The sequence below is a fragment of the Pollachius pollachius genome, assembly GCF_949987615.1.
Source record: "Pollachius pollachius genome assembly, chromosome: 7".
Classification (NCBI taxonomy): Eukaryota; Metazoa; Chordata; class Actinopteri; order Gadiformes; family Gadidae; genus Pollachius; species Pollachius pollachius.
The window spans coordinates 26,898,152-26,925,168 of NC_136940.1; the positions used below are offsets into that span (position 1 = coordinate 26,898,152).

The 27,017-nt window shown below is 49.2% G+C and overlaps 3 protein-coding genes across 6 annotated transcripts in view; 1 reads left to right on the plus strand and 2 right to left on the minus strand.

Moving 5' to 3' along the window:
• Positions 1-117: 117 nt before the first annotated feature.
• Positions 118-14,678, minus strand: niban1a (niban apoptosis regulator 1a). The gene is made up of 15 exons (XM_079739129.1): positions 14,456-14,678; positions 8,492-8,622; positions 8,266-8,394; positions 8,011-8,128; positions 7,685-7,849; positions 7,084-7,199; positions 6,043-6,147; positions 5,231-5,393; positions 3,671-3,858; positions 2,923-3,069; positions 2,465-2,575; positions 2,247-2,354; positions 2,052-2,163; positions 770-1,958; positions 118-578 (listed from the first exon to the last, which is right to left on the minus strand). Exons 1-14 carry the CDS (start codon positions 14,505-14,507, stop codon positions 793-795), a joined length of 2,811 nt encoding a protein of 936 aa, XP_079595255.1. The 5' UTR covers positions 14,508-14,678; the 3' UTR covers positions 118-578; positions 770-792.
• Positions 14,679-15,311: 633 nt separating this feature from the next.
• trmt1l (tRNA methyltransferase 1-like) lies at positions 15,312-24,202 on the minus strand (the record flags this gene model as incomplete). Of its 2 annotated transcripts, none has more annotated exons than XM_079739381.1 (16): positions 15,312-16,091; positions 17,062-17,188; positions 17,530-17,595; positions 17,709-17,872; positions 17,983-18,055; positions 18,525-18,715; positions 18,979-19,191; positions 19,667-19,916; positions 20,329-20,408; positions 20,740-20,860; positions 21,144-21,300; positions 21,969-22,033; positions 22,915-23,028; positions 23,137-23,199; positions 23,417-23,506; positions 24,139-24,202. In XM_079739381.1, 16 exons carry the CDS (start codon positions 24,197-24,199, stop codon positions 15,896-15,898), a joined length of 2,031 nt encoding a protein of 676 aa, XP_079595507.1. In that variant the 3' UTR covers positions 15,312-15,895. The 2 variants fall into 2 exon arrangements, with proteins under 2 accessions (XP_079595507.1, XP_079595506.1); XM_079739380.1 differs by having other exon boundaries at positions 17,530-17,592; positions 24,139-24,199.
• Positions 24,203-24,619: 417 nt separating this feature from the next.
• swt1 (SWT1 RNA endoribonuclease homolog) overlaps positions 24,620-27,017 on the plus strand; it is a 32,204-nt gene continuing 29,806 nt past the window's right edge. For all 3 annotated transcript variants that reach the window (XM_079740552.1, XM_079740553.1, XM_079740554.1), the window contains exons 1-4: positions 24,620-25,039; positions 25,126-25,193; positions 25,316-26,366; positions 26,536-26,586. In XM_079740552.1, the coding sequence (XP_079596678.1) occupies positions 24,980-25,039; positions 25,126-25,193; positions 25,316-26,366; positions 26,536-26,586 (1,230 nt within the window). In that variant the 5' untranslated portion in view covers positions 24,620-24,979. The remainder of the gene's footprint in view (positions 25,040-25,125; positions 25,194-25,315; positions 26,367-26,535; positions 26,587-27,017) is intronic.

Genomic DNA, 27,017 nt, shown 5'->3' on the forward strand with positions numbered 1-27,017 from the left:
GATGCCTTCTGTTACTGTAAATAAAATATATATGAACAACTGGTTTGGCACACAATATTTTCCATTTCATAACCAAAACAGTGAAGATTAAAGTTAGCATGCAGTGTTTATTACACAAATAGGCACAATACATTTGTTCTTTGTGTGTTTTTCACATTATATTTTCCTTCCTTTTATGGTCACCTTATTATATACTCCAACAATAACTATTTATATCTATATTCTGTTGAGTAATTGTGTGAACAATGTTTGACTAATTAACATTCAACCTGAGTCCTAGTATGACGGACCGATACTGCAGTGCTTAGGCGCCCGAACGGTAGAGGCCCGGTGAAGGCGCTCTGGAAGGTGAAGGCGCTCTGGAAGGTGAAGGCGCTCTGGAAGGTGAAGGCACTCTGGAAGGTGAAGGCTCTCTGGAAGGTGAAGGCGCTCTGGAAGGTGAAGGCGCTCTGGAAGGTGAAGGCACTCTGGAAGGTGAAGGCACTCTGGAAGGTGAAGGCACTCTGGAAGGTGAAGGCGCTCTGGTCTCCTAAGACCATGTTGGTTCACCACATTTCCCAGGAACGCATTTGGAAGGACTATGAAATAATGACATTAAAACATTGAAAAATAAGGAGATCCATTTCTGAAATAGTTTTAAAAGTATAGATTTATATTTATTACGTCATCATGGAAGAGGTTGATTTGATGTATAATCTGCATAGATATTATATCCATTTGCAATACCATTTTGCTCCTGAATAGAATGACCGCAGTGTGATTCCCGTACCGTTCCTCACGTGAACAACGCTCTCATTCCTCCTCCTGGGGAACGCCGTCGGGATAGCGCTGGAGCAGCTCCTCCACGTCCACCACCTCCGACACCAGGTCCCGGATCTCCCTGATGGAGTCCATGACCCCCAGCTCGCAGCCGGACACGCCCACGGACCCCTGGGGGGCCACGGTCCTCAGGGGACTGGCTTCTGTCGTCACCACAGTCTGATCAGTCTCCTGGCCGGCGCTGCCGTCGGCCCCCGATGGGACGGGGGTCTCCACGGGGGGGCTGTCAGGGGCCTCAGCCTGGGGGTCCGCTGAGCTCATGCTGACCTCACCTTCCTCCTCCTGATCCTGATCCTCCTCCTCCTCCTGATCCTCCTCCTCCTCCTCCTGATCCTCCTCCTCCTGATCCTCCTCCTCCTCCTCCTCCTCCTCCGTGTGCTGCGCTGGCGTGGAGGCCTCTCTGCCCTCCACAGCGCCACTAGAGGGCGCCCCCGCCCCAGCCTCTAGCCGGTGGTCCTCTAGCGGAGGGGCAGGCTCACTGGGTTCTTCCTCTGTGGTTTCCGCGTCGCTCTCCCCAGCGCCGCGGGGTGTGGCGGGGCGCGGAGCCGGGGCCTCCGGGCTGTCCTCCGGGGTCGTCTCGGGAACGGCGTCTGATTGGCCAGTTGACTCCGGAGCGGCCGCCGCTACGGCTGGGACCTGCTGCGTCACCGCGGCGATGAGGGCGTCTGCTGCCGCGGGGGCGGGGGCTGGGGGGGCGTGGTTGGCGTCGAGGGGGTCCGTGTCTGCGGTCCGGTCGTCAGGCCGGTCCGACGGCGCGCCGCCTCCGGGGGGGAGCTCCTGGAGCGCTACACCTACTGCTCCGCCCCCCCCGTTGGGGGGCGCCGTGCTGAGGCCCTCAGGGACCAGAGGAGCAGGGGGCCCCGGGGGGGTCCTGGGCCGGGGCTCAGGGGACAGGGCGGTGGTGATGGGGGTCCCCACCCGGGCGGGGCTCCCCGGGGTGGAGGGGGTGGTGATGGGGGTCCCCACCCGGGCGGGGCTCCCCGGGGTGGAGGGGGTGGTGATGGGGGTCCCCACCCGGGCGGGGCTCCCCGGGGTGGAGGGGGTGGAGCCGAGGACATTGGAGCGGTTGGATTGGCTGAGCAGGTCCCGGCTGTCATTCAGCAGGTTGTACTTCTTCAGGCTGGCCGCCTCCTTCACCACTGGGGGGTGGAGGGTGGGGGGGTTAGTGGCTATAGCATGTGGTAAAGAACAGCTCCAGAGATCAGTGCAGCCTGAGGACCAGGGCGGCTCACCTTTGGTCACCTCCTCGTCCAGCATCTGCAGGAGGACGCTCTCGTAGACGTTCTCCACGTGGACGAAGTGGGCGTGGTCCACGTCCACCGACTGCGCCAGACGCTGCAGCTCCTAAGAGGGACAGGCGTCCTTATGGTGCGTGCGTGCGTGTGTGTGTCTAGGTGTGTGTGTGTGTGTGTGTGTGTCTCTCTCACAGGCTTGCAGACAGCTGCCAGGTTCTTCTTGATGTGGGGCAGGGTGATGGCCACCAGGGCGTCCTGGAACAGCTTCTTCCTCACCGTGCTGCTGTCGTAGTCGTATTGCTGGAGAGGGGGAGCACACAGTCAGTTTCTATAGAGACTGGGGGGGCAGCCTGGGCCCCCCAGCTCCACAGAGTGGACCCTTGGGACCCAGAGCCTGGGGGAAGGCCCACCTTCAGCACTCGGTGTTTGGCCTTCTCCATGGTGGTGGCGGCCTGCCCCGGCTGGTCCTGGATCACCTTCTGCAGCATCAGCTCAAAGGTGTAGCCCGCGTTCTCCATCAGCTAGGAGGTGACCAACCAGTTAGTGGAGAGCTTGATGAACCCCTCAGACAGAAGCACAGCCACAGCACACCTGCACGGACTCATACACACATCCAATTGTCTTGCGGAAAATGAATCTTGAGGATTCTCATGTTTACATCATTACTGATCAATTTATTTGTGTAAATACTCCTTGCACCTAGAGATAGCTCATTCCTTTCTCAGAATGAAAGCTTTCACCTTGCCAGGGAAGACAAGAAGTCTGATAGAGATCCGTGTGTGTGTGTGTGTGTGTGTGTGTGTGTGTGTGTGTGTGTGTGTGTGTGTGTGTGTGTGCTCTACCGGCTGCAGGTCTGTGTGAGCTCTACCTGCTGCAGGTCTATCTGTGCGCTGTGGATCAGGCTGCTGACGTTGGAGAAGCCAAAGCGCTCCTGGAGGTGAGGCAGCTTCTCGTTCAGGGAGCCGATTCTCTGGTAACAGCTGAGCAGGTTGGGCCTGGACATCTGGGCCATTTTCTGCAGGCAGGCAGGCAGGCAGGCAGACAGATTAATAAATGGACGAATAAAAACGACTTTGAAAGACGGAGCGATGGGGCCAACGCGTTCTGATTGGTGGGCGACTAGATGGTCGATATGCTGGTGTCCAAATCCTCATTGGACGACCGCACAAGACAAAGACTTAACCCCTTTTTCTGTTGTGCAGGTGTGCGGTTCTCAGCTGACATCGTGGAAAGTGCTCGGCCGTCTTACTGAATCTTTATCAGCTCAACACAAAGTGACACCATTTGGAAGAAGTAATCTAATTCTATAGAAAGGTTGGTGAATAAAACCAAACAACATGGCATGTCGTTGAAAAGAGGTCGGCAAACATTCAGGCTGTGTGCTTTAGGCTGTAGGACTCCGTGTCAACTTTCCTTTATAACACTTGATAGGCTTTGAGTGTTAACATCATATTTTAAAGGTCGACCAATCGGCTGATTGGAGGGTAGGTTGAATTTCAGTCGACCAAGACTTCTTTGGTTGCCTCCCGCCCTTCTAAAGTAGCCCTGACCGAAGACACCCGAGGACGGTTCTTCATCTGAAGCACAGGTCCTCCAGCGCTCAGAGCTCAGCCCACCTGTTTGAGGTCGTCGGTGACGCCGTTGGTCTGCAGGTCCTGACAGAGTCCGTCCATCAGGTCCTCGCTCAGCCCTCGGCCCTCCTGGAACCCCGAGCTGATGGGCTCCATCAGCTCCTCCAGCACCGAGGCCAGGTACGGCTGCACCCCCTCCGCGCTGAAGCCCTCCGCCGGCTCCAGTACGCTTGCTGCAGGGGGAGGAGAGAGAGTCCTTCGTCTGAATCCCAACGCATTTTAAGAAAATAAAGAAAAAACTGTAAAAGCATTTCAGATAGAGATTAAATTGCTACAATCTAAAATATACAGAGTGCAGATGGAACTGGTTGGACAGACCGTCTGGGGGGGGTTGTGGTGGAGCCCTCCCTGTGTTTCTCCGCCACTGAGAAGTGCTGCATTTCACACAACTGTGATTGATAATCAAGAAGGAATCCCCAAACACTGCGAGGAGACGCCCTGATGTGTAAAGGTATTAAGCAGGTAGCGCTCTACACCTAAACAGTCTCATAAAGAGGCACAGTCAGCCGGAGCATTATTTCACCCACACTGGCTATGGCATTTCTAACAAATCACACTCAAATGATAGCTCTTAAATCACTGGTTCTAATATGAATAAAACCTGAACTGAAAACTAGACTTGTGACTGTGGAATTTGTGTGTTCTGTTTAGCTCTGGAAGTCGTTTGAGACGATAATGTAATGAGGGGCTTTCCGAGGGCTTTTTCTGCTTGACCTGACTTGTCAGGAACTTGCCGAAAGTCTCTGGCTTGTAGACAAACCGCAACATATGAGATTAGAACTTGTTTCAGTCATGCCTTTAAATATAAATGGTGTTTGCATAGGACAAAAACATTAATATAAAGCCATTAGGTTTCATTTATTTTATGTACTTTAATGATTCCTCCACTCTGAGTTATATCTTCATTGTTGAATGCACAATAATGAAGATATAAAAAAGAGCTGCTTGGAACAAAAGGGTAAACTTATTAAATGTCATGTAAAAGTGAAACATGAAGGGCTGGTTTAAAGTAGGTTTCCACACCAGATGAGACTTCATAGCATATATCCTTCAGCCTTCACTGAACAGGAAGAACACCCCAGGTTGGTTTCCACTCAGAGGGGTGCGTGTGTATAATATTATTTAATATTCATAATATATTAGCTGCTCTGTGTTTTCTGTCCAATAACCTGATTAAAGAAAGCCTATTATGCTATAAAGTCAAACATTGACTATGCATTTTGCTGCTTGGCTTATTAATCCAAACACATAACACATAAAAGGCTGAAAATGTCGGCAACAACTGAGGCAAATTCTCCAATTGAAAAAAATAACAGCTTCCAACTGAGGCTGTCAGCTTATCTCCTTCCTCTGAAATACATCAGAAATAACAACACAATACACTGCCAGCGGGGGCGGGGCACGCACACATGCACGGTGCGTGCGTGCGTGTGTGTGCTGGGGTGTGTGTGCGAGTCCTTGGTCATGTGGTCATGGGGGGTGGGGCCTGTGGTTCCCAGCCTCCTGGCCATTGTGTCTGTGGACCCTGATGAAACCTGAGCCTACCTCTGAGCTTCTCCTCTAGCAGGGCTCTGGAGCTGATGATCTGGTCCATGTCCGAGTGGATCAGCACCTCCTGCTGGCGGCCCGCGGCATCACACTCCTTCTTCAGCGAGGACATGCCCTCCATCAGGTTCTCCTGCACCAGGATGTACGACGCCTCCACCGTCTGGCACGGTGAAGCGAGAAGGTCACTTTATTTTACTGGATTGAAAATGTAATTTAGTTGATCTGCAAAGGTGATTTTATTGCATTGTATTTCAGGTCTACTCTTGTTTAATTATCATCATATCATGAAATGATATGAAGCGCTGAGTAGGAACTGGTTTGTGAGGTACAACCAGCTAAGAGGAGCAGGATGTTAGTTTAGTAACTAAACTATCAACCAGCTCAGAGGAGCAGGATGTTAGTTTAGTAACTAGTAGCTAGTGTTATGAGAGCGACGCTGTTTGTCCTCGCTGAATCGGGTCTATTCTCCATCTCTGCAGCCCTTCCTCTTCAACCAGCTGTTTACACAGCAGCGAGTTAATGAGGTTAACGAGTTAACCAGCTGTTTACACAGCAGCGAGTTAATGAGGTTAACGAGTTAACCAGCTGTTTACACAGCAGCGAGTTAATGAGGCTAACTAGTTAACCAGCTGTTTACACAGCAGCGAGTTAATGAGGTTAACGAGTTAACCAGCTGTTTACACAGCAGCGAGTTAGTGAGGCTAACTAGTTAACCAGCTGTTTACACAGCAGTGAGTTAATGAGGTTACTAGTTAATCAACTAGTTAACCAGCTGTTCACACAGCAGCGAGTTAAAGAGGACGACTGACAGCAAACCACATCCTCCTCTTCTCCGTCTTCTTGGCTTTGAGGTGCGGCAGCATGTCACTCTCCAGGGTCGGCAGGACCTGCTCCATCACCAGGTTAGCCAGCACCTGCACACACACACACACACACACACACACACACACACACACACACACACACACACACACACACACACACACACACAGTGAATGGAATGCCTGGTGGAGCAGGGTACAGGGAACACAATGGGAGCCCCGGTCAGTGTGCGGAGACGTTTCCTCCAGCAGCTATTCTAGGAGTCTCAGACCCCAAGCTCATTAGAGCAGCACCACCAGACCCCCCCAACCAATAACATACAGCGTGAGTACCCCCCCAACCAACAACATACAGCGTGAGTACCCCCCCAACCAACAACATACAGCGTGAGTACCCCCCCAACCAACAACATACAGCGTGAGTACCCCCCACCACTGAGAGAGAGAGAGAGAGAGAGAGAGAGAGAGAGAGAGAGAGAGAGAGAGAGAGAGAGAGAGAGAGAGAGAGAGAGAGAGAGAGAGAGAGGCTGGTCTACCCCCCTCCCTGGGGCTTGTTGCTCACTTCCATTGATCGGGCGTTACGTTGCATAGAGCAAACACTCAGGGATTACATCTGTTTCTTTCCCCATCTGTCCTCATCCACGGATATCGTTAAATGGTTCCCTTCCACAGACAGAGTCACGCTGGGTGCCTCAGACGCCCCGCGTGCACTCAGAGGTCAAGAATGCATGAGCAGTTTGACAGGCCAACGTTCTGGCAGGATCCCCGCACATCTGGAGGATCACGCCATGTTTGGATGTTTGGCTCATTGGATGAATTATTCATGGATGTGTTTTTCTATTAGATCGGGTTTTATCCGTTTCCCAGAGGAGGTGACACCAAATAAATTGGCAAAAACATCCAATTTATAGTCCAGGCAGAGAAAGACTGTGTGTGTGTGTGTGTGTGTGTGTGTGAAAAAAGAAAGAAATAGACAAAGAAAGAAAGAAAGAAGGTATGAAAGGAAGGGAGAGGCAGGCGGGGACCTACCCTGACGTCACTGCCTATCATCATGTCCCACGCCTCGTATTTCCCATGCTCCTGCCGGTACAGCTGGATGGCTTTGAGGAAGGCCTGAACCTCACAGGTCTTCTTCTTCAGGAAGTCTGGGGATCGAAGGAAGACACGCGCCAAGTCATCGCCAGAACAACGGCAAAACCAAAACCACATCCAGACATCCAGTCATCCTGCGTCAGGCTGCGGTTGAGGCGAGAGGGAGCAGGTGGGGCGGTCGTTTGTGGGTTGCGTGTGACTGTTGGTGTAAAGTTTATTTGTTTGTGTATTTCCCAGTTGACACCGCTTTTGAACACCGTCATTCAAAAAGGAAATCCTTGAGTTCTTGCGACCTGAGATTCCTTCGTATGGCGTGCGAGTCTGTTGGCATGGTAACGGCCCGCCTCGTCTGAAAGCACGCGTGTGTGCTGGGCAACACGCTCGTTGACTTCGCAATGAAGTCGGGGACCAGATGCTCCCCGCTCAACACAAATAAACCCCACTGCTGGGACAAAGATACAACAGGGGTTCGGCGCTGCGGCCCCCCCAGTCCACTGCTGGGATAAAGATACAACAGGAGAGCGGCGGTGCGGCCCACCTTGGTTCTGGTGGCGGATGCAGGCTGAGAGGATGGACAGGAAGCCGGCCTGCCGGGCCTCCAGTCTGAAGCAGAAGTAGTAGTCCCTCCGGTAGGGCAGACGCAGGTAAACCGGGAACTGCCCGGGCATACTGTTCAGAGGCGGGGCAAACTCCTCCTTCACATCTGGAACACAAACACAACATGGTTTAACCTGAGAAGGAGCAGGCAGCCTCAACGCCTGCGGCAGTCATGGTATTAGAGGAATATCTCAATGTAAGAGATAAGTGGGAGAGTAAACACATTTCCATCGTGGAATTATTATTAATTATTCAGTTTGCACTTACTGCTGGTGGAGTCAGGGAAGCACTTGTCCACCATGGCCATGTACGTCTCCTCTGTGGTCAGAACAGTGCCCCCTGTAGGCAGAAGGATGTGGCGGGCCGGTGCGCCTTTGATGAAAGACTACAAAATAAGAGGAGATATGAGGAGAAAAAAAAAAAAAGTGCCACTACAAAGAAATTCTGACAAAAGAAGAAGCGTTTCAGCACGTGCTGCCTCGTGGTCATGTGGGCGCTCTGGGTTCTGTTGAGGCCGTTTACCTCCAGGCTGTCGTGGCACTCCAGGCAGTAGTTGGCCCGCACCACCACGTAGCGGGGCCTCCACTTTCTGCTCTCGTCAAAGTGGAGCACGGCCTCCTCATACAGCACCTCGCCGGCCTCAGGGGACTCCTAACACACACACACACACACACACACACACGTAAGGGCTCTGGTGTTTTATTGATTAGTGGAACAGATTCCCCAGCATGCAGCAGCGTGAGCATACCCTCTGTTTGAGGAGCTGCGTGGCCTTCTGCTTCTGCTGCTGCAGCTCATCTTCCACACGGGAGAAGTGAGTGACTGAGTACTGGTTCCTGTAGAACGGACTAAAGGCCTTCAGTTCAGACTCAGCTTGGCCTGCAGAGGAGCACACACACACACACACACAAAAAAGAGCGAGACACACATAAGGTAATTGATAGGACTGCACAGTTTGACACGCATTCACTCATTCAAGCAGAATAGAAGCAACTGCATTCCTGAACAGGAAGAGCCAGAGACTGCAGAGCCAGGAGTTTGATTAATAACACGGACATGTTGGGTATCAGGTAAGATTAATGATCGATGTTGCGGTAGGTGAACTTTTAAATGCTTTAACGTTTGAATGTGTCTAGGTACGGGGGAAATAATAAGCACCTTGATATCTGCACGGTTGTATTAAAACTTCATCATTAATTTGCCTGACAAAGGCCATGCTTCCTGCCTGACCCAATTCTTAAAACAGATCCAAAAAGGATTTGGTTTTTCCCCTAACAGTCCGCATCCAACCAGTGATCAGTGGCTGTTCAGCCAGAGAACCGCCTCTCTCCTGGGGCAGGAACGCCCCACCAGCCTGGGCCCAGATGCTCCTGGTTCCCAGTGTGAGGGAGCGTGCTGCCAAGCTACAAAACAAACAGCGTTGATGATGCTGTAGTCCCAGTGATCCCAGCAGCATCGTTCTCCTATAGTCCCAGTGATCCCAGCAGCATCATGCTCCTATAGTCCCAGTGATCCCAGCAGCATCATGCTCCTATAGTCCCAGTGATCCCAGCAGCATCATGCTCCTATAGTCCCAGTGATCCCAGCAGCATCATGCTCCTATAGTCCCAGTGATCCCAGCAGCATCATGCTCCTATAGTCCCAGTGATCCCAGCAGCATCATGCTCCTACCTGATGGGAGATACAACCCACCCTGGCCTGTACACACTTCTATAGAATGTGTTGATTTTGGGCTGGTCGATAACTTTGCTGGCTATGCTGACTCTACTTTTTTATGTCTGCACTGAAACTATGACTTTCATTATTTGTGTGTACTTTTGGAACATGACCTGGCAACCCAAATCGACTCAGCAGGCAAAGTAGCGAGCAGCATTTTTGGTTGAGGCTCAGTGTATCGACTCTTATTTCAGGCTTTTAGAAAGGTTACAGCTTTCCAAACCCTTCAGATTGGGTTTGAACCTTAACCCTGATGTTGTCGAGACCTACATGGTCTCATTTGATCCTAATACCATTGTCTTTCTCTTTTTGATATTTGCTCAGTGTTAATGCATTTTAATTTATATATTGTCTGTATTATTTCAATGTGAATGTGACCCAAAACAATTTCACTGTTGAGGGAAAGATGGATAACTTGATTTTGATAGTTCCTTGGCTCGTTGAGGGCTACAAAAAAGTTTATAATTAGTGTTTGTTAGAATCCTTTCAAGGCACACACATGTTAAAACGAGGGACAGGCATGTCTGTCAAATCAAACCTGCCATTTAATTTTAAATCAACACAAGTCATTAGATTTTTCCATCCCCTGACTTCTCGGCTCCAGAGGGATAAGTTCTCTCCGGATAGCGTGTATCCAATCATAGTCCCACCGTTTGCCTGTGCGAGTGTGGTTTCTAGAAACTCCCTCTTCCACATTTAATAAGTGTTTTACAAGTAGGAGTCATTACCTGAGCTCACTGCGGTAAGGCCATGATGTTAACGGCATGAGGGACCCCATTACTATAGAAACATCGCCATAACAACAACCTGATATCATGCGCTGGTCTCTACCTGCTATGCAAAACCAAAGACGAACGTGCTTGTGTGTGTGTGGTGTGTGTGTGTTTATTTACTAGCAGCTGTGCCCGATGCCATTATCTCCTATAAGTGCCTACTAGTCAGAAACCGAAAAACAATAAAATACTAATCAGCGTAATTAAAATAGAGACGAAGAAGAGGGCGGTATCTCCACCAGTCCGACAGACCAGAGGAGAGGCTGTGGGGGAGACCAGACACAGTGAGGGAGGGACGGCGTCCTCTCCACCAGCTGGCGGCAGGAGGAAGCCCCCGGACCCGGCGGCTTCCTCCTGAGGCAGAACAATACGCCTCCCCCCGGCTCTCCCTAATGAGGCCGTCTCCCAGCGCGGTGAGCTCAGCGCACGCACGCACACACACTTTAGAAATGTATGGAATTTAATGTATCCAAACCAATCAGAGGGCACACAGAAGGCTCCGCCCTGTACATTCTGTCCATAGGTTTCTGCGGAACAAGGTTATAGATGTGGAGACCTGATATTCTCAGAGACCTTTTGTTTTGAACGAGGCAACAACCATTCGAAATAGGCAAGAAGGACAGCCTTAGGTACCGTAAAGCTGTCTGCCCGCTAGAGGAATGAGATCACAAATGATGTCATCTCAAAAGCAGTCTGCTTATTAGGCCTAACATAACAATGCCTTTTGAGAGCGCTGTCCTGATTGTTCTGCAGTCTCCATGCAAAGGATGCCTCTGCGATGGGATCTATATTTTCCCTTTCAAAGTGTTATGCAAACCCAGAGGAGTCCAGGACGCTGCGTTCCACACCACAACGAATGAGAAGGGATGGCAGTGTGGAGACACATCCTGTGATGCTGAGCTCCGCCAGGTACCCGGTCAGGCCAGTCATGATGAGGGTCATCAAGGGAAGGAGCCCATCTTGATTTAATGACCATGAGACTGCACTGTGGAGGGTGTGTGGTGGAAGGCTGGCTGAAGCAGCCTCACCTGGCTAGAGTCAGACTGAATAGAATCGCTTCACACCTGTGTTGCATCGGACAATCCAGGCACACAGGTTCAACCTCATCCATCACCTCACATGGCGGCATGGGTCACCTGCTCTGCATGGAACTAACCTCCAAACAGGTTTCCACCCCCAGCTGTGTCCTGGATATCAGAGGAGCCCAGTAAGGCCCCTAGTTGGAATGTGGCAGAACTGGTTTGGATGGTTTCATTAATTAACCAATTTGACTATTAATAGTAAGTGAATATTGAGCCACGCTCACTGAGAGCTGTTTGTGCCTATATCACGGCAGCTCTGGCGATGAGTGTGTGTGTGGTATGAATGCTAGTCCTCTGGTAATGAGGTGGTACCGGAGCTACACCCTGTTTCACTGGAGAGACCTGCTCTGCTGGCTTGTTGCCCCAACATAACATGTTGCCCCATGACGGCGTTACATCACCACTGGTGGCCATGTGGGTCTCCCAAGAACCAATGAAGAGGCAGAACGGTTCTACATATACAGTCAAACAGAGATATGCTTGCCTTAGACATTTCATTAAATTATTTTAATGTCATGAGCCTCGGTTGGATTCTTTGGAATGTTATATGATTGTCACAAACAAATGATCATTCCCTGATCAAATGCGGGTTTAGATCAGGGAAGTGTTACCCTCTGGCTGGGAACAAGGGCTCTATTTAGTGTTCTTCCTTCCTTCCTTCTCTCCTTCCGTCCTTCCTGCTTGCCTCCCTATTCCACCACAGGTATTGCTTCAACAAAAAAAATGCCTGTTTTCCCTAAATACCACAATCCCTTCCTCTTTATGGATTATGGTAAGTATGGGGTGTCATATTTCCCGCATGAAAGCACACTCGCTCCACAACCCCTCAAATCAAAAGGAATAAAAACCTTAAAATCCAGACAACAAAGAATAAACGTGTGTTTGATTCACTGTGGATATGAAGCCTTAAATTGATCATGAAAAACCTGTTGCTTTACCTGAACAGTATGGACACAGATCAACACTTTGCTACGCTAGAGAAGTCTGCAACATTCAACTGTCTGGTTTAATATTAGACTCTGAATAGCTGTATAGATATCTGTCATGGATTACTTTACAGGCAGATTGGATGCTGGTTCATCTGTATTTATCGTAACAATGCACTGCTTACTGGATGAATTTGTTCAGAAGGACAGCAAGGAGAGTACATATTATTAACGGTAATGGAACTTCATTCAACATAAATGTATATTTGAAGGTATACTATTATGAATGCAAGATGACAGAAATAGTGACTCTTTCACTTATTGCATGTCAATACAAATGGTGGCCCAGTAGCTTCTGCTCTTCACAGTGACGAGGTGAGCGTGTCACCTGGCAGGCCACCCTCTCTGCTATTGCCCTCAAAACACATTCTGGATGTGGCAAACCGCAAGGATGAGCTGCCTGCGTAGAACCCGTCTCAATGATGGTTGTTTTAAAGACTAGAACATCATTTAAAATGAATCACAGTACAAGACAATCAATATCATCCTTTTAAACAGGGTGTGGCACAGTGCATGATGAGCGCCTAATGAGGCAGGATCGGCTGACATACAATGGAATATGTATCTTACTTATTCTTATTTAAATGTGTGAAGAGGGAATTGTTACGTGATCCATTCTATTATATTGTTGAGGCAAGAAACAGACTTAGATCTCAGTGTATTCTGTTCAACTATTTCCAAAGCTTTATGTTTACCCTTCAAATTGATATAAAACTGATTCAACTAATACACACACACACATATATGGTAGCTCCTCATGTAGATACTGCCAAGCGTGTAATCTCCCAGGATATCCGAGGAAAATGGCTTGTTTGTGGGAGTGGTCGCTTCTGAAAGCTCTTCAGAAAGACAAAAGGAGTGTCCCATGCGACCTTCAAACAGTTACACTCAGCGATAGTTCGGGCAGGCATACTCTAGATATGAAGATAGCTCGGTTTCCTTCTGAGCTGATCTCTAATATAGCTTATGAAACTACTTAACCACAACCTCCATGTTGTATACCCACCAGGTCTCTGCCTGCAACAAACTAGCATAGTTAATCTGCCATACGTCTGGTTATATACTGTACATTGACCAAACTGGTTACGTGACTGATGGTGGCGTTAAAAGGAGAAACATGGGCTTTGTCGGTCAACAAGTTGAGTAAACAACAGGTGGCCCCAAGTACAAACCATTGGCGGTGGTTTCCTTCCTTTCTGCAGACCGGTCAGTATTACAGGCTGCTGGGGTTAGCAGAGACACAATAAGTTGAGTCGCCTACCGACTAGTAAAATAGCAGCTGAGAAAATACAACCACAAGCACTAGATAAAGAACTGTAGAGAGATGTCCTCAACATTTGGAATACCAGCTCCCTACCCCAGTCAATGATGACAATGAAGGAGTGTAATGGGAGGAACCGAACCACAGCCATGACACCAGTGTGTGTGTGTGTGTGTGTGTGTGTGTGTGTGTGTGTGTGTGTGTGTGTGTGTGTGTGTGTGTGTGTGTCATCTTTCCTGCAGGTATAACTGGTCCTTCCACTTTTCATTTTCACTCCCTTGGATTGAAAGTCCAGAGAGGTCAGATTCACCCTGAGGAATAAAGGCTAAATGCAGAAATCGAAGTTCTCTATTCATACTGTTTGCATAGGGGCTTCCAGTTCAAATGGGGTTTTATTACCGGATTGTTAATTGTCTATTTTCGGCTTTCACTCAGAGAAACGTCCACGCATCCAGCTGATGAAGTGAGACTGGGTGTGTACTGGTCCCAGCAGTTCACAAGCCTGTTAGCTCATCAGTAAGCAACGCGCAAATATCAAGGGGGCAAATCCCGCAAGAAAACCAACTGCAATGCCTTCTGCTTTCTACCTGTAGGGTAGTTTACTAAGGCGTGTATATACACCTGGCTTTATTCAGACAACGGAGAACCTCATTGTGTTCTTCTCCAGAACCTCGAACACACCTCACTGAACCACATTACCAACACGTCACTTTAAATCACAGGACGAAGAAAAACACTACTTGTGCAGAAATAGCCTACTACTTGTAGGCGATTTCTTTAAAATAACTCTTACTAGCCGACAAGAAACCACCAAGTAGAAAGTTCCTACACTTAATTCAGATTATCCTCTGTATCGACGAGGCACAGACGATCTGCTTTAAGATCTCATGTTACCTTTGATGTAGGTGGTCGTGCTTTCATCAAGCAGGCTGGACGCGGCGCCCATGGTTCGGTCCGCTGCTGAGAGGAGATCCACAGGTAGAGAGGCAAGGTGAACGATGTCACACCGACTGTGGCGCCTTAAGAAGAGACGCGCCCTCCTGCTCTGCCCAGCTCTGAGGCCGTCACTGACTCGCTCTGCCTTTCCACACCGTCACTGACTCGCTCTGCCTCGCACACCGCCAGTGACTCGCTCTGGGTGGAGACAAGACACGCCGGTGGTTTTGTGATGTGACACACAATAACTGTTCTTCGTCACGTGGGCGGTCTCGTCTGGTTCGTCATCTTAAATGTGTTATTTATATATCATAATGCGGTTATGATAAACATCATAGCCTATATTGGCTGCAAAGTTCTGGTGTGTGTGTGTGTGTGTGTGTGTGTGTTTGTGTGTGCGGAGAGGATGGTTGGGGCGATTTAAATGGAATTTCACTTCAAACTTTTTGTATCCTGCCTTCTTGAACCCACACGCCTTAAATGGAAAAAGCAACACATATGGGCAGTGCGGAGTATTGTCTATTGTCCTCCTGGCCCCGGGAACACCTTCACCCAACACCCCATTCATAGCAGCATTTCCCCTGCGCAGCACAGCCCTCTTTTCTTCTACCATCTATGTGTGAAATGTGACGCCGCCCCCGACACACACAGCCGCCGTCCTGCGAGATACCTGCGACCAGTGACAAATCAATGGAGTCATGGAACAAGTTCAGGCTTGTGTTATTCTCCGAAGACAGAACCTGGAATTACATATTTCACATTCTGAAGAAACCAGGATTTCCATATAAATGTTTATTATTGTTTTTCTGGCAAAGAGTAGATCAAACAGAGACAGGTCAATTAAATTATAAGCTGACTAGTCCAAACTCCATCCTGTCTGTGGTTCAGCCTCTTTTTTTTTTTAAATAATTCACACTTCTGTTAAAAGCCCCGAACATCTTATCTATTTTTTTTGCAAAAGTACATTCAATAAAAAAACAAAAAGAAACCCACATGTCTACATTATGACATCAGTGCAGTCCTGACCCCACTGTGAACCAGCAGGGATCCAACAGAGACCCCAACGGCCCCAGAGAGGAGCCCCCCTCTCCCCCTCAGAGAGGAGCAGAGAGGAGAGGAGAGAAGGCCCCCCCTCAGAGAGGAGAGGAGAGGAGAGGAGGCCCCCCATCAGAGAGGAGCAGAGAGGAGAGGAGAGAAGGCCCCCCCTCAGAGAGGAGAGGAGAGGAGAGGAGGCCCCCCGTCAGAGAGGAGCAGAGAGGAGAGGAGAGGAGGCCCCCCCTCAGAGAGGAGCAGAGAGGAGAGGAGAGGAGGTCCCCCCTCAGAGAGGAGCAGAGAGGAGAGGAGAGGAGGCCCCCCCTCAGAGAGGAGCAGAGAGGAGGCCCCCAGGGGCTCTTTGCCTCAGGCTGGGTTCTCGGTGGCCGGGCCGCCCTGGTGGCCAGCGGAGGCGTTACCGGCGTACGAGGGCACGCTGTACTTGGTGAGCACCGCCTTGAACTGCTCCAGCGTGGCGTCGGTGCGCACCCCGGTGGGGTCGAAGTGCGTCCGGCTCACCCTGAAGCCCGCCTCCGTCAGGTACTGGAGGAACTTGTTCAGCCTGCAGGGACCAGGAGAACAACGCTGGGCCTTTCTTTTTGATTCACTACAAAACAATCAAGCCTCTCATTATGGGTGAATGATTTTAAACCAAAGCCTCATTAGCCAGTTTGAACCACGCCCCGCCCAGACCACTGCAGTAGTGTTGAAGAGCAGGCGAGCGTCTGTAAAGCAACGATACTTCATCACACTTCACTTGAGTGAACATAGCGGAACATTAATGACATTTCTAGCAATAAGTCCTACTTTAAAACGAGGGTCCCTTTGTGTATGTTAAATACCCCTCGGTACTCGAGGCTATATTTGTGGAGCGGACCCCCCAGACCACGCCCCCCAGACCACGCCCCCCAGGTGGGACTGGCCGGGCTCTACACGGTGGCCCCAGGGGACCTCTTTCTCAGCAGTAACTTTGATGGCTCCTGACCCTACAGGCAGACCTGGGGCCCCTACTCACCTGGGCTCCTGACCCTACAGGCAGACCTGGGGCCCCTACTCACCTGGGCTCCTGACCCTACAGGCAGACCTGGGGCCCCTACTCACCTGGGCTCCTGACCCTACAGGCAGACCTGGGGCCCCTACTCACCTGGGCTCCTGACCCTACAGGCAGACCTGGGGGCCCCTACTCACCTGGGCTCCTGACCCTACAGGCAGACCTGGGGCCCCTACTCACCTGGGCTCCTGACCCTACAGGCAGACCTGGGGCCCCTACTCACCTGGGCTCCTGACCCTACAGGCAGACCTGGGGCCCCTACTCACCTGGGCTCCTGACCCTACAGGCAGACCTGGGGCCCCTACTCACCTGGGCTCCTGACCCTACAGGCAGACCTGGGGCCCCTACTCACCTGGGCTCCTGACCCTACAGGCAGACCTGGGGCCCCTACTCACCTGGGCTCCTGACCCTACAGGCAGACCTGGGGCCCCTACTCACCTGGGCTCCTGACCCTACAGGCAGACCTGGGGCCCCTACTCACTTGGGCATGTTGAGGCCCTTGATGCTGTGACGGTGGATGCTGTAGTAGAACGCCGGATGCTCCAGAGACGCCTCAGACTTCAGCTTCTTCCCAATGCTACCAGGCTCCTCCCCAGTCTTCCTCTTCCCTGGGGTGAAATTCAATTGATTGATATGAACAAATGGAAGTCTTTTATTTCATGTCAAGTCAAATAAAGTAACTTACTTAGATTGGCAATCTCAAGATTTTCCTCTGAATAAATGTCTCTAAGTCTACCGCCGAATGAGGTAATGATCCTCTGACCCACTTCTATGTGCAAAATTAGGAATGTTGGCGACACCGTTTGCGTCTGGCCGAAAAATCTCAGCTTATCACCAAAGAAAAACAAACCTTATCTTTGAATGTTTCTCTGAACACTGTCAGCGTAAACCCACACCCCCTACAGGACATGAATGGGACTGCTCCTTGAAGAATTTAGAATGATCTCACCTGGCTGGTCTCCAGTGCCGGAGTCCTCCGCCCTCTCCAGGGTTTTAATGACCACCCCACATTCTACTGGAAATGAAAAGGGAAGGAAACCTTCAAGCAAACCCTGATAGCTTTGGTCTATTTCTGCACATGGATGAGAACAGACTGCTGGCTAGGCAGACCTAAGCCTGCCCTATCACCTTGGTTGGTCAGCGCTGAGGGGCCGTGGGCGAAAGACTTGAGGGTGGTACAGTCGGACTCACAGATGAGTGTTTTCACCAGAGCCTGGATGTCCTCCATGCTGTGCTGCACGGCCGCAAACAGCATTCTCCTCAGGAAGCCGGTGTTGAACAGCGGCCCGGACCTAGACACACGCAGCACAATGAGCTCATCAACGTCCCCGTCCCAGAGGCTACAGTGCCCGGCCCGGTCGCTGGTGATGCACCCTAACAGCTCATAGGGCCGGTCCTTTACCACAGCGGCCCCAGCTCCACCGCCGTCTTGCCGGGCATGCTCCCATGGCAGTGGCAGGGCAGCTGGCTGTTGTCTGAAGTACAGGGTCCACACACACACACATTCACACACACACACACACCACACACACAACCACAGACACAGACACAGACACAGACACAGACACACACAGACACACAACCACACACACACACAATTATATTAAACATTTTTACTTTCTCAAACACTTTGGAGAGCATTCAATTCAATTGATTAAACCATGTTTGCCACTTATTTTAAAATTGAGGTGCTGTTTATACCATAACACTCTGTAAAACATACCCTCTGTAAACCCCTCCGTAGAACTGTCCAAAACACTAAAGGGCTGCCAACCACGATAGATAGACAGATAACTTTGTAACTAGGTGTGAAAAGATGTGGTGTAGGATTGATTCAAGATGCGACGCCCGGGTTCCCTTTACATTCACCTTCCTATCCCTCATGGCTAATGTCTGAGGCCAGAGGTGCTGCCCCGTCTGTGTCTGTATGAGTAACACACTGACCGTCCACCAGGCTGCCCCTCTTCAGGAACACCCTCTCCTCACACCACTGGCAGTGGACCAGCTGCCGCAGCCGCTTGGCCGTCTCGTCCGCCTGCGTGGGGCCTCTGAGGACCCGCACCACCACCAGCACAAAGTGCTCCAGCGCCACCGCCAGCAGCACCTCCATGCCCTTGTTACAGCGGGCCGCCGCCCTGCAGGAGGAGGAGGAGGTGAGGAGGAAGAGGAGGGAGAGGGGGAGGAGGAGGAGGAGAGGAGGAGGAGGAGGAGGAGGAGGAGGAGGTGAGGAGGAGAGGAGGAGGTGGAGGAGAGGAGAGGAGGAGGAGGAGGAGGAGGAGGAGGAGGAGGAGGGAGAGGAGGAGAGGAGAGCACCACGTTAACACTGCTGCCCCTAGTGCTCCTCAAGAGACTCCCGTGTCCCGGGGGGTCGATGTAGCGTGTGCAGGAGCAGCGGTACCTGGCCACGGTGGCCACCACCATGCGCGCAGCCAGCTCCCGGTAGTACTCGGTGCGGACGATGTGGCAGCCGTAGTGGCGCAGCGTGACGTTGGGGCTCTTGGAGTACAGCGAGCCCGTATCCGTGGACGTCACCGACACGATGCCCATGTTGCGCACGTTGCGGAAGGCCGCGTCCAGGTAGTTCACGGTGGTCCCGAACGGGTCCAGGTGACTATTGGGGGGGGGGGGGGGGGGCGACAAAGTATCTGTTAACATCAGATCCTCAAGGTGTTCATACTGGCTGCTAGTCCTGCCCTGTGTTGTTGGAAAAGAGGAATGTCAGCAACTACATCGTCCTCATCGAGTCCCATCATTCAGCAGGTACACAAAGGGTCCTCAGGCTTTATCTGAAACAGCGACACACTGCCTGCTACACATCTGTGCTGCTCTCGGCCATACCATCATCGTAAGGTGTTTTACATTTTACAAGCTGAGCTGTCATTGGTGACTTGTTATACACACCGAACAACAAGTTGTATTTATCCTTGAAGCAGGGCGATACATGTTGTGTCTATATAGGATTGCAATAAAATGCCAATCACATACTTTTGGTATATATAGTATTTCTTTGGACATACGATATGGTTCGTACTGCATTCTGTTTAGTCTACTACTATCCCGACCGCTCTGACCGCGCCCACACCTACATATAATCAAAGGAGCGCAGGTGCATCATGACGTTGGCGTCCATCTTGGCGACCTCCACCGTGGCGATGGCGTCCCCGTCGCCGGCCGCCAGCTCCTCGGGCCCCGCGGCGCCCGGAGAGGCCCCGCCCACCCGGATGCTGTTCAGCTGGCAGTTCTCCCGGATCATCTTCACGCAGGTCTCGCTGATGTCCGAGATGGTCACTCTGACCGCGGCGCGGAGGTGCTTGGCCCACTGAAGGCCCATGATCCCTGGGAGACAGGGAGAGAGAACACCTCAGCATGGAGTTCCTACGTAGGCTGGAAGAAGCTCATGGTTTCCATGGTTGTTCCGGCTAACTCAGAAAACCGTCCTCTTACTTCCTATGAGCTGTGCACGCCAGTTAACAGGCCCAGACGGGAAGTGAGAATCATGACAGAACAACACAGACAGGCAGAATAGAGTTTTTTTATGAAGAATTTGACAAAGCAATATCCAAAATATATATGTAGATGGAAATCCCTCTACCGGAAGTCCCTCCCCCTCTCTCGCCCTCTCCACTAAACCCATGTTACCAAAACCAACTCAGCTCGGAAGTCCCGCCTTCCATTCCAAGCATTCTGGCGAGAATGCCTGGGAAGAGGTGAGACAATAACAGAAACAAGATCAACGTGAATGTCCAACCTGTTGCCCCAAAAGCATCCAGGCACTCCACTGGATTCCTCTCCTCTGCAAGAACTGCAAGCGCACAGAACACCAGCTGCCTGCAAAATGTGTCATATTCTTACAAAAAAACCAATGCAGGATGTTTCAGATTCAGTGGCACCTAGCAGTAAGGTTACCTAGCAGTAACCAACTGAATAACTCTTTGCCCCTTACAGGCCTGTACTGGCCTGTAAGGGGCCAGCAGGTACTTATACGGTACATAGATATTGTGTTTTTCTTAGGTAACAATCACACAACATTTCATAGGATTATACAATAATTAGTCAGTTCTGCTGGATGCCACTCAATTCTACACACAAACCTTTGACCAAAATGTGGGTGCTACAATACAGTATTGTTGTTTAGCTGGATGAGCACAGCAGCACTGACCTGTTGCTCTTCATCTTGCGGTTGAAGTAGGTGTCAGACTTCTGTGGGGTGGTGTGGTTCGGGAGGAGCTGGACATTGGTTCCAAGCTCCTTCATGATCTCATAGGCCTGACCGGATGGAGCTGATCACAGAGGGCACGGATTAAAATCATCAACATGTTGCTGTCTTCTGCCTGCTGGTTGGAGCATTTTGGACTATTTTTATACACCTTGGATATATTGTAATGTACAAATAATTCCTTTCGAGGTTTATGTCTACCCTCTCATGTGAGATGGTTAGCAGAAACCATCTCACATGAGTTGGACAGATTATCTACTGTCCAACTCATTGACAAAGTGTATCAAGTTAACTGAATGGTGCAGAAACATTATTTTCATCACAAAATAGCGCCTTGTCCGCTATACCCGGTTCATCGCACAGCATCTCCCAGTTTCCTGAGTAGCTGGCCTCCGTCTCTCCCTTGTTGACGTGGCGCTTGAGATGGCTGATCATGTCGGTCTTGCGCGCGATGGTGCTGGAGCAAACCGCACAATGGTAGTGAGCCACATGCCTCCCTGACGTCTGGAGGGAGATTACAACAACAACACAAACAATTGGGATGAGGCATATACAATTAGGGAGTCGATGTCAAATAAAGCATGTCCCCAGATAGTCCAGTCAGTGGTTACAGGGTTCTGAGTTTGATCCCCAATACACATAAAGCCCACCTTTAGGCATCCTTGAGTAACAACTTTGTCAAACAAAACTAACGTGCTTAAAATGGTGGAATAGGTGGCATATTTAGGTGGAATATTTAATCTGACGCCCCGTTACACACTAATAGTTTTTGCTTTCGTGCTCTCATAGTGTTTTCTCCTCGCTTGGATATTACTTTTGCTCGAATGGGTCGTTTTCTTTTTTGTCACTAGGTGGGATGAGCCAGGCATGAATATTGTATCCCTAAATGTGATTGGTCACATGATGCCAGATAAGTCCCAACACCCGTTTAAGTGTTTGGAAGATTTCATCAAGCAAGCTCCCATTTAACCAAGAGTCTGCTGAAAGCTTGACATCTCATAACGTGGTTCTGAGAATAATAAGACACAATGTTAAACCTCAGACCGTTTGCAGTGGTTAACAAAACATATTGCCATGCGATTATCAGTCACTGTGAACTATAGCCGAAGCCTTGAAGGTGACCCACATCCTTTCAGAGTGGTTGTGATATATGCTGTACTGTGATTTGTTACCTGGTCTCCACCTGGGCTGGGCTTCAGGTTCCTGCAGGGCAGGTGGCAGATGCACATCCGTTGACCTGGTGAGGGGTACAGGTCAGAGGTCACAGGTCCAGGGTCAGAAATAAACATTACGTTGCATCGTAAACCGTAGTGACTTTTTTTCAAATGTTCCTTAACTGCAGAATCTCCAAATGATAGAAAATGAGTTCCCAGACTTTAATTTATTTCAATTCATCAGGTACTTTTAGTGACAACCTAGACCCTATCTCCTGATGCTCTTGGGTCCAAGGGACCTCATGCAGACAGTTTCTGAGACTGGTCCAGTATTGAGGGGAACGCTGTAGCTGTAATCCGCTGCAGTCTGATGTGCTTTGGGCCGATAGTAACCCCTCAATGGTCCACTTAAAGTGCTGTTTGTCTACTGACAGGTTCAGATTATATTCTATCATTATAAAACTAGTTTCTTAACCTTTCGCTTGATCTGTTTGATATTGTGTCCAACCAAGTCTCACTCAAGGGGAAGTCTCACTCTTAAATCTCGTTGTTGCATCGTTGCAAGAGATTTCCATTTGCTCATTACAATCTCGAGACTTCAGCTTGAGTCAGACTTGGGAGAAAACAATAACAAACAGAATGTGATCAATCAAATCGTTGCTTTTCTCTGTAGCGATCCTTTCCATAATGATAGAATATAATCTGAGTCAGTAGAAATAACAGCACATTTGGAGGACCTCCATTAAAGGGTTGCTATCGCCCCAAAGGACGTAGACTGCAGTCTGTTAGAGCGGATCACAGCTGCAGCCTTCTCCTCAACACTGGAGCAAGCTCCAAATGATGTTGGCACGAGTCCCTTGGAGCCAAAAAGTAAAATAAACTAAAAGGTTATACTACTAGTAGTAGTAGTATTGGGTTAGAGGGGGATGCTGAGAGGTTACAGATGCCAGTCTAGTCTGCACACCCTCAAACTCCACGTAGACCTTCCAGTGCAGGTTGTGGAGGTGGCGCCGCAGCTTGTGGCTGTAGCAGGCCTTGAACTTCTCCTCAGGGCACAGAGGACAGGATTTGCGTCCCGCTGTAGGGGACAGATAAACCAACGTGAACAAACAGAGATACCGTGTTTGTGTGCAGTCCAATGTTTTGGGTGTCTTTTCTTTGGTCCTCCCGAAACGAAACAACGTACCACCGTTCAGATCTACCAGCTTCTCAAGGACCTCTAGCTGGGACTGGATGGAGATGTGTCTCTCTGCAAGGAAGAAACCACAACAATGGAAATTCTGTCCGATTGGCGTCATCTCTAAACCAACCGCAAAATAACGATAATTATTATGTCATGTTCAATTATTATTATATTCAGGCTAAAAAGTGAAGCTGGGGTATAGAGACAACTAAAGTTGAAAACTCATTCGGAGGACTTTAAGTCTTCATTGCATTTGAGTTGCGCCAGTTTAGTGTACATTTACCTATTGTGGTAGATGGCTTGGCATCGCCCTCTGTATGCGCCTCATTCTTCACCGCTTGTAGATCATTGGTATCGTGGATCTTCGCGACACCTTGCATTTAGATTAAGTCAAAGGTTATTACATCATGGTGTTGAACCTCGGTCTATTTCGTTTTTTCCAACAGTTTTAGTTGCTGTGCTTTGACCATAGGTTTTAACACTGACGAGATGTATTTGAGTTGAACAACACTCAAACGATACTACATGATAATATTGGGTTTCAATAACAGTCATTTGAGAGACATTGCCCATTTGGGGCATCATATGGAGCGTTTCTGCTGAAGACCAGAGGACATCACAGGACTGCGAGAACTGTGCGCCTTCGCGGTCCTGCCGCGGAGCTCCGTGACGAGGCCGTGTTGTGGGTTACAGAAATGAACACGTCCACGTCGTTTTTTTTAATCTTTACATTATAAACGGTCAACAGAGAGTGAGCTAGTGACTATATGTAATTCATGGTTGCAACGCAAGTCTAATCTCTCATTTCCTTATTTGAGTGTTATTTTTACTACTGGGTCCCATAGCGGAGCTCCGTGGTGAGGCCCACACCTTCTTCAGCAGTTATAAACTCATATCCATAGCAACGAAACGACCTCGTTTGAATGATGCACGTAAAAACTATTGAGCGACTATCTCTTGTTGCGTACTTCACGTCTTAAATACAAATGGATGCCGTTTTCCTACCTTTTATATCGACGTCCTCCTGATGAAGCTGGACAGCGTCTCTCTCGTCGAGCTCCGCCATTACGGACTCAGCGGGGCGCCTGACTGCATATTCTTTTATGGTGGCTGCTGTGGCCGTAAAATACGCAAATCGAAAGCGTAAAGGATTATATATACTTATCTCCTATTCATTTGATCACACAATTTAAATCAAGCAACATTTGGTACATACATGATTGGGCAATTGCATACTATTTGATACGTTGCGCAGTAATAATAAAACACACATTGCCGTATTTTTTTTTGTTTTGTTTTTTGTCTTTATCTTTACAAATCTTCCCAACGCATTTGATAAAATACAGAAATGTAGGTGCCTTAATAATAAATTCGTTATAATCAGCCCAATGTGAGATTTGACGAAACGTTACTTTAACTGACAGAGAACCTAGAACTACAAATCCCAGCTGTACGGCTGAGCCACTTCCGCTCACATGACCGGATGTTTGCGACGTACACATATTTATGGAAGGGAGCTAAAAGTTGCGCTAGCTCTTATTATTCTTACATTACCGTGGTTAGGGTTAATAGGGTTAATGTGTCCAGAACAGCGTCCTGGAGGGGACCGTGGCTAAGTTTGAAGTTTTCGTTGTCGTCTAATATGCAAGATAATAAACGGTTACTGACTTCAACACGATGTGCGTGAATACAACTACAATCTTACTGTAATATATATACACCATAGTTGCTATATCTCCCTTCCATTTAGCTATATAATTCTACTTGGATAACTTCTTCGACAAAGTAAACTTCGCGATATGAGCATTGTCAATTGGAACATTGTTGTCCGCTAGGAACGTGGGAAATGTCCAAAAGTAAGCCCAGAAAGAAAAAGTGTTCATCCTCAGGTGGCGAGGAAGAGAAGGTATGAAACAGTAGATCCCTTCCTCCAGTTATCATCCTACTGCCTCAGGCTGGCTTCTAAAATCGTATCTGTCGTTACTTCCAAAGGTTGCAGGAGGCCATTTCCTAACCAAAGATACTTCAAAGAGAAAAGTGTCTAGCGACGTCCCTGATAGGTATGTCATCAGTTAAAAAGGTTGTCTGTTGTTTTTTCCATTTGTTTAATTTCTTATATTTTGTGTTACTCCCTCTCCCTCTTTGAGATTAATTCAGTTGATGTTTCTTCCTTTAATTTTAGCCAACAGCAGAAGGAGCATCCTCTTCCATCGAATAAAGATGATTCCAAAAGCCACCGTCTCTTCAAAAAGGCTGTTTACAAACTGCCCAAAAAAAACGTTTCAGAGCAGATACCGGTGGAAATTGATGTTGGATGTAAAAGAACTCAAAAGGTTGAAATTCCCTCCAGGGAAAAACCGTCCTCAACACAGACTAAAGGGGATCCCTCGTGGAGCACCCTGGGGCGTCCAACCGAGGGTTCAGGACGCCACCACCCACGGAGCATCCACCCTAAAGACACTCTCCGTCCAACAACAGAGAGGACAGCCCAACATGGACCACGTATACCGTCATCCCAGAAGGGCTCCAGCAGGTCCATACATCCTGCTGAACATAAGCACAAGCCTCCGTCATCAAACACGTCTCTGGTCCCAGAGAAAGCCTGCAAGAGAAAAGCAGACACTGCTACTGTGACAACGACAAAACCGAGCAGGATCACCTCCTCCTCGGGGAAGGAGTCGACGGTGAGAGGGGGTTGGAAGCCCCTCAACAAGCCACACAATGACCAAAGAGGAGAGCCCCCGAGAGCCAAGTCCTCTGTCAGGGCTCCACCTCATTTGACCACAGAGCAATCGTCCTCCTCCAAAACACAGGCTACCTCACATCCAAGGCCCAAGCGGCCTGCATGGACCCCGGCCGGACCCCATGTGGCCCCGGGGCCCCCCTGTGTTCAGGGAGCAGGGGGCCCTCTCACCCCACAGCGCCCAGCTGTGAGGTTTAAGATACCAAAGAAGACCACTTTGTGTTTAAAAGACGGTGTAAATAATACCAGAGTTCATAATGAGGAGGGTCGCGTATCGACACAAACCACGAGCAGCAGGAGGGGTTCGGCGCTCGCTGGTCTGAAAGGCTCTAATGGGTTGAACCCTGAAGGATCTGGACCCGTCCAAAGTGTCCACAGCACTGCGGTTGATCCGTTCATTTCACCTCAGAGTGGAATCGATGGAAGTTCAACAGAGTCACACCAACCGATTTGGCCCCGCATCGAGGTGGTGCCACCATCAGACAAACTGGTATGCTCCTTTGTGTTTTGGATTGAATTGTCTACATAGGTAGTGGTGGTGTTGGTCTTCTGCATGTTCTTCCTTATTGCGTTGATGGTGTTGTGATCTGTGGATAATATATGGGAAGGGGGAAGGATTTTGATGCCCATCAACATACTTATCTTTCAATGTCTTACAGAATTCACAGGAAGAAGGAGCAGGCATCACTACTGACGACAATGATTATGAGGTAGTGCTACAGATTCACGACTATTATATATTATTATAACTGAAGGAGAGTTTCACACATTCCAAGCCACCGACTTGGGGCTCCTTCCACATTATATTAAGAATAATAACTAATGGTTGCTTTGTTGGTGTATAATTCTATTAGTAAAATTGTTAAATTGACAAGATATGTCAAGAGGGCGGGCTTGAAGTTGTTTGTAGAACTACAGATCACATGATTGAAATCCTTGTTACTATGACATTTTGATGTGATAGCCAATAGGACCTATGACATCATAATGTGTCTCGTTTGGAACCCATTCAGTTGGTCTTATTTCATAGTTTTTAGTCTCTATAGTAGTATAGCAAGAGAGAGAGCATATAATATTAACTCATCATTCTAGTTGTTATATACCTATATAGTAGGTTAAGCCAAGTTATTGTGTAATTTTT

Bases quoted from the DNA above. Each gene is read 5' to 3' on its own strand.
- niban1a (XM_079739129.1), bottom strand. From the start codon at position 14,507: ATGGGCGCCGCGTCCAGCCTGCTTGATGAAAGCACGACCACCTACATC. The intron at 8,129-8,265 runs GTAAACGGCCTC...CTTATTTTGTAG, and splicing joins AGTGCCACGACAGCCTGGAG to TCTTTCATCAAAGGCGCACC. The intron at 7,200-7,684 runs GTGGGCCGCACC...TTCGATCCCCAG, and splicing joins CATCCGCCACCAGAACCAAG to ACTTCCTGAAGAAGAAGACC.